Source organism: Salvelinus namaycush, chromosome 5, assembly GCF_016432855.1.
Source record: "Salvelinus namaycush isolate Seneca chromosome 5, SaNama_1.0, whole genome shotgun sequence".
NCBI lineage: Eukaryota > Metazoa > Chordata > Actinopteri > Salmoniformes > Salmonidae > Salvelinus > Salvelinus namaycush.
Window position 1 is genome coordinate 53749485 of NC_052311.1, and position 7411 is coordinate 53756895.

The window sequence follows — 7411 nt, forward strand, 5'->3', positions numbered from 1 at the left end:
ATAGTGGCCTACCTGGATAAGATGCTTATTCTCAGAATGAAAACGAGTTGCTAATTTCTTATATAAATGCATATTTTTATGCTCATTGCACATTTATAAAACATAGACTAGATGGCTAGCACATAAGTCTGTGGCTAAAATGCTGCTAGCGGTATGTGGTACCCCGCCTGACAAACAGCATTAATTGATTTCCCACAATCATGTTCATTGATACTTCCATTTTAATAGATAACTAGCTACTAAATTAGCAAACCAAATGCACAACTGTAGAGCATTTAGCGCTGAAAACAGCATCATATGATGCAAAATTCATCATATGGGCCAGATTTCTGTATTTTGAAAGTTACATATCTTGAAACCTTGATCGCTGACATGCAAAACATTTTGGGACTATATCAACAATGGACTAATGAAACAAATACCAAAAGATAGTTTTTGGGTGTAGTTTTCCTTTAATAGTTATAAGATATCTAGCTAGCAAACATTTAGTTGTGAATTCCATACTTTAACTAGATCACCTGGCGCGTGCTGATCACCTGGCGCGTGCTCACAAAGCTCCGATCTCTTGTGTGCTTGTAAACAAACGTGACTGGGGACTACCGGTAGGCCTAAACTTCACAATGAAAATTAATCTGACAGGTGAAATGAAGAACGTGATCTGCTTTATTTCCTAACCTACTGCACAAGTTGACTGCAGGTATTTACTTAAAGTAGCTAAAAATATTCAAATTTATATTAAAAATAAATAGTTTCAATGATATTGAAAAACCATCCCGTGGCTATTACCAAATACTCTGGAATACAGCATATACAGTATACCGACCAAGCCTACTGCAGACAGTCTGGCTCCAGGGAGAGGAAGGGAGTGTATTTAGTGTCTGCAGCCCAAAGTTGAAGGTTAGGGAGATAGTCCGTAGATTCTGATGAATATTATAGATGCCAATGACTACGCTAACTCTCTTGACTCTTCTTTTTGAGTATTGCTAAGTTATGGTGATATAAAGCATATTTTAAATTAATTGATTTTGTCTCAAACCTGTATGTTATTTACACACCCTCAACTTTTTTATACTGCCGCTATTATGGAAAGTGATATTTATAGTATCCCAGGCAGAGGCTAGCCTACTGAAACATTTGTTCTTGTAGCAGTCAACCTTTAGATGACTATTTACCCACATAGTCTGGAAGCAGCTGCTTGGGATCCCAAAATCTGTATTCCCAAGATAGTGCACTACTTTTTACTGCAGCCCTATGGGTCCTGGACTGATCAAAAGTAGTGCACTATATAGGGAATAGCATTTAGGATGCAGTAGTCTGTCTCACCACATGACCTGTTCTCTCAATATGCAGATTAGTGTAGTTTTAAGAGGAACTTTTCTTTTCTCCTTTCTCTCCTCACAATGTCACTCATCAAGACATAACCAGGAGGGGAGTGTGATTTGAGGTTCTAGGAAAGCCTGTGCTTATCCACAAAGGTAAACAAAGGATACGTCCCAAATGGCACACTTTTCCCTAGCCTATACAGTGCACTACTTTTGATCAGAGCCATATGGGTGCTGGTCAAAAGTAGTGCACTTAAAATGAATACTTTGAGGTTTTGGCAATGAGGCCCTTTGTCTACTTCCCCAGAGTCAGATGAACTTGTGGATACCATTTGTATGTCTCTGTGTCCAGTATGAAGGAAGTTAGAGTTAGTATTGCGAGCCAATGTTAACTAGTGTTGTTAGTTCCCATAGACTTCCAGTCATTGCCTTAACGCTAGATAGCCATTCAGCTAACGCTAGTGAGAAACTTCCTTCAAACTGCACGCAGAGACAAAAAAATGGTATCCACAAGTTCATCTGACTCTGGAGAAGTAGGTAAAGGGCTTCATTGCCAAAATCCCTTTATTTGGGACACAGACAAAGGCTTCTCAAAGGGAAGGGGCTCTGAGCCATGCTTTGATCCCTAAATTTAAATTGTTCTACCGGTATGTAGACCTTCATCAATAGCACTCCAAATAATAGGCTTGCACTTTGTTTGATATTATTTATATGATTACTTTGAGTTTGAATGTAATTTGAATTTGGAAAGTCTGAAATATATTATGTTCAGTTGGAAACATGATATCAGTAATATGCTAAAAATAATCTCTCTCCCTCTCCCCCCACCCCTTCTGTCTCTCCTCTCCAGGTGTATTGGCGCCTGGCTAGTGGGAGTCGGAGCATGCGTGTGAGGTCAGAGATCAAATTGGACGTGGAGCTGTGATGCGTGCGGCGAGCTGCAGGATGAACGCGGCGGCCATTCTGAACGGCCTGCTGGTGTCGGTGGTGGCAGCACTGCTCTGGAAGTACGTGAGGCTAAGCGAGCACGCTGCAGTACTGGAGGAGGAGCTGCAGCTGACCCACCAGTCCCAGGAGTTGTCCCAGGCCCGGATAGACTACCACGCTGCTCTGCTGGCCCTCCAGGAATATGGCACCCGTATGGTCTGCACCGGCAAGATGCACACTGATCGCATCTGCCGCTTCGACTACCTGTGCTACTGCACCGAGGCCGAGGAGTTTGTCTTCTTCCACAGCAACTCCTCCTTCATGCTGCCCAACCTGGGGCCCCGGCGATTCCAGCCGGCCCTGCTGGACCTGTCCTCTGTGGAGGATCACAACACCCAGTACTTCAACTTCCTGGAGCTGCCCGCAGCTGCCCTCAAGTTCATGCCCAAGCCTGTGTTCGTCCCTGACGTCACCCTCATCCTCAACCGTTTCAATCCGGATAATCTGATGCATGTGTTCCACGATGACCTGCTTCCCATCTTCTACACCATGCAGCAGTACTCGGACCTGGACGATGAGGCCCGCCTGGTCTTCATGGAGGGCTGGGGTGAGGGCGCACACTTTGACCTCTACCGCCTGCTGAGCAGCAAGCAGCCACTTCTCAAAGAACAGCTGAGGAACTTTGGCAAACTTATGTGCTTCACAAAGTCCTACGTGGGCTTGTCCAAGATGACCACATGGTACCAGTACGGCTTTGTCCAACCACAGGGCCCCAAAGCCAACATCCTGGTCTCTGGGAACGAGATCCGGCAGTTTTCCTCATCGCTGATGGAGAAGCTCAATATCACCACGCGAGGAGGAGAGGAGAGCGCAGCGGAGGAAAAGGACGAGTACATCGTAGTGTTCAGTCGCTCCATCAACAGACTCATCCTGAACGAAGCGGAGCTGATCCTTGCGTTAGCGCAGGAGTTCCAGATGAGAGCGGTGACGGTGTCTCTGGAGGAGCAGACCTTCCCCAGCATCGTCAAGGTCATCAGCGGGGCCTCCATATTGGTCAGCATGCACGGGGCCCAGCTGGTCTCCTCTCTCTTCCTCTCCCGGGGGGCCGTCGTAGTGGAGCTCTTTCCCTATGCGGTCAACCCAGAGCAGTACACCCCTTACAAAACCCTGGCCTCTCTACCAGGCATGGACCTGCAGTATGTGGCCTGGAGGAACATGGTGGAGGAGAACTCTGTGGCCTACCCAGAGAGGCCCTGGGAGCAGGGTGGTATAGCCCACCTGGATAAGGAAGACCAGGAGCACATCCTGGCCAGTAAGGAAGTGCCCAGACACCTGTGTTGCCGCAACCCTGAGTGGCTCTATCGCATCTACCAGGACACCATAGTGGACATCCCTTCTTTACTAGAGGCTCTCAGAGCGACAGTGAAAACCAGGCCCAACCTGAAGAAGGCCAAGCCTGCCAGCACGGTCCACCCAGGCCAGGTCAGAGAGCCCCAGTGCCAGACGTCGGTCCAGGCCACCAACGAGGCCAAGCTGACTGTGTCGTGGCAAATCCCCTGGAACCTCAAGTACCTGAAGGTCAGGGAGGTGAAGTACGAAGTGTGGATCCAGGAGCAAGGAGAGAACACGTACATGCCTTATATTCTCCCCCACCAGAACTATACCTTCTCTGAAAACATCAAACCCTTTACGACGTACCTGGTGTGGGTGCGCTGCATCTTTAACAAAAACCTCCTGGGGCCCTTTGCAGATGTACTCACGTGCAGGACATAATTTGAGTTGATATTTACAGTTTCAAGTATGTGACTGCTTGTTGCAGATGATCAGATATTGGGGCTGTGGATTATTGAAGGTGATGCTAGAAAGGTTCTGTATAATTTCAGCCAGTAGTTTTGAAAGTAGCGCTCACGAGCCAATATGGGTCCCAGAAAATGGTGCACAATTGTATACGACGTCATTCATTTTGTATGACATGTTACGTCCTGCACGATAAATGTATGTTTCCTGCAATTCGTATGATATGTTACGAATTTGTAAGTGCTTAAGATCGCGTTCAATCTCTTTTTAAAAGGAACATCTGTGATTGAGAATCGTCTCCGATTTGAGGATAGTTGATATGATGTAATCTGTATCTAGGATGAGAGACTGTGCTGTTTGATGAGACAACCATGTCCTCACACAGAGGAGAGTGAAATGCAGTAGAAATTCAATGGCATTTAGCATGGGACGCAGGAATACATGAGTCACGATTTAAGGATGCATGGACCTGCAGAAAGTGCTATACAACATGTCTTTTTGAGATATAGGAATTTCCTTAATATACTTATTTATGAGCAAAAATGTATAGTATAAATTCATTTATGTTTTTTTTATTAGTCTTAAACACTGAACCTATCTATACCTGTACTTATTTAAGTATGTAATGCAGGTTTTCAGCAAAGCCCAGGTGGGACTTCAGGATGACTTGGTCTTGGTTTCATACTTATTTGATTGGTTTGTGATTTGTTATACAGTTATCTGATAAATCACACCTTTGTGGCTTAGCCTACCCTCCTGCACAAAGTTGTAGCTTTGTCATGTTGCCTTTATAATTGGCAATTTACATAATTGCAGAATGTTGCCAAAACCTTCAAAGGGATACTGTGAGATTCTGGCAATTTTCTACTTACCCAGAGTCAGATGAACTCGTGGGTACCATATTTATGCCTCTGCGTGCAGTATGAAGGAAGTTAGAAGTAGTTTCGCGAGCCAATTCTAACTAGCATTAGCACAATGACTGGAAGTCTATAGGTATCTGCTAGCTGGGTATCTGCTTCAGGCCTGGGCAACTCCAGTCCTCGGGGACCTGATTGGTGTGACACTTTTCCCCCATCCCTAGCAAACACACCTGATTTAAACTAATTGCGTTTTTAACTGAAGCTCATGATTAGTTGACTATTGGAGTCAGGTGTGTTAGCTGGGGCAAAAGTGTGACACCAATCAGGCCCCCGAGGACTGGAGTTGCCCAGGCCTGCTTGCTGCAGATACCCATACACTTCCAGTCATTGCGCTAACACTAGTAGCGCTAGCAACTTCCTTCAAACCACACGCAGAGACATTAAAAGGGTATCCATGAGTTCATCTGACCCTGGGGAAGGAGATAAAGGGCCTCATTGCCAAAATCCCGAAGTATCCCTTTAAGAGCAACCAAAGTGAATTTGAAAATATGGTCACCAGTCTACAGTACCATTAAGTATGTGTTATTAGTTGTGATCTGGATTATCTTGTGCTTCATTGAGGCTTTAATATTTGCCATTTACCGTTTTGAACTGTTGTGGCCCATGGATAATACATTCTTCCCCTTCTAGATTATTTGAGATATTAATTCAAGGCAGATAAAAACTTTCAAAGAGTGTGTCCAGGAAAATATGTTGCCAGTTTTCTAAAGATGCTGACTAAAACATGCATTATTCATTCAAATGTAGCAGTCTTTTAAGAACAGGGTTCCTCTAAATGAAAATTAAGAGACTCTATTATCATGTATTTATGTGAAAGGTTCTGTTGCTATGCGGTGTGGTCACTAGATATGCAAGGGGTAGTTCTATTTCTTTCAGAAAAACTGGAGCTTCTTTAATCAGTTTTTTTGTCATTGCCCTGTGTGTCAAAAGATAAATACAAAAAGGTTCATGTCACTTCAGTGTCCCCATTACAGCAATTCTGAGTTCAATTGTCCTATTCTTTTTTTATTCAGTCCACACAGTTGCAGAAAATGATCAGAATTCCTTACTTACTATTAATGGGTACCATTTCTGATTGTGATCATTTACATTTTGCGCAGGTTATATGCATGCATAAACTTGTGCTATAATTAGCCTGTGATGCTTTTAATTTGAAAGGGTGGTAATGACTGCTCTGCCCCAAATCAAGCTGGAGGAATAACCCATTCTATGGCTCATCAGTGCTGCTAACCATGCGTGATGTAGGGTTTGTATCCCAAATGGCACCCTCTTCCCTTTATAGTGTACTACTTTTGACCAAGACCTATAAAGGTGAACAGAGCCTAAAAATAGTGCTCTATATAGGGAATAGGGTGCCATTTTGGGACTCAGCCCAAGTCTATATGGTGGTGTGCAATGCTGCCTGTTACTTTTCATTGCCTTGTGGTGTGGAAAACCAAAGTAATGACTAGCTTCCCAGTATGTACCAAGCCCCCAGAGAAAGAGTGCTGATGTAGGATCAGGTCTTGCTGCAGCCCTCCTGTCCTACTGAGCGTATATACAGTACATTGCCTTCAGAAGTTATTTACACCCTTTGACTTTTTCCACATTTTGTTGTTACAAAGTTGGATTAAAATGGTTGAAAAAATGTACAATTAAATCCATCTACAAATAATCTGTAATGTCAAGTGGAAGAAAAATACTAACATTTGTAAAAAAAAAAAAATAACACTAATACAGTATATCTTTATCACGTAAGTATTCAACCCACTTAGTCAACACATGTTAGAATCACCTTTGCCAGCGATTACAGCTGTGAGTCTTTCTGGGCAAGTCTCTAACAGCTTTTCACACCTGGATGGTGCAACATTTGCCCCTTATTATTTTCAAAATTCTTCAAGCTCTGTCAAATTGGTTGTTGATCATTGCTAGCTACCATTGCTAGCTACCATTGCAATGATTGCATTGCTATCATTGCTAGCTACAACTATTTTCAGGTCTTGCCATAGATTTTCAAGCAGATTTAAGTCAAAACTGTAACTCAGCTACTCAGGAACATTCACTGTCTACTTGGTAAACAACTCCAGTGTACAGTTGTGGCCAAAAGTTTTGAGAATTACACAAATATTTATTTCCACAAAGTTTGCTGCTTCAGTGTCTTTAGATATTTTTGTCAGATGTTACTATGGAATACTGAAGTATAATTACAAGCATTTCATAAGAGTCAAAGGCTTTTATTGACAATTACATGAAGTTGATGCAAAGAGTCAATATTCAGTGTTGACCCTTCTTTTTCAAGACCTCTGCAATCCGCCGTGGCATGCTGTCAATGAACTTCTGGGCCACATCTTGACTGATGGCAGCCCATTCTTGCATAATCAATGCTTGGAGTTTGTCAGAATTTGTGGGTTTTTGTTTGTCCACCCGCCTCTTGAGGATTGACCACAAGTTCTCAATGGGATTAAG

At 43.4% G+C, this 7411-nt stretch overlaps 1 protein-coding gene across 1 annotated transcript; it reads left to right on the forward strand.

Annotated features, from left to right (window-relative positions):
- The first annotated feature begins 2187 nt into the window (after positions 1–2187).
- Positions 2188–6682, forward strand: LOC120047660 (protein O-linked-mannose beta-1,4-N-acetylglucosaminyltransferase 2-like). The gene has a single exon (XM_038993205.1). The coding sequence runs from the start codon at positions 2247–2249 to the stop codon at positions 4020–4022; it is 1776 nt and encodes a 591-aa protein (XP_038849133.1). The 5' UTR covers positions 2188–2246; the 3' UTR covers positions 4023–6682.
- The last annotated feature ends 729 nt before the right edge of the window (positions 6683–7411 follow it).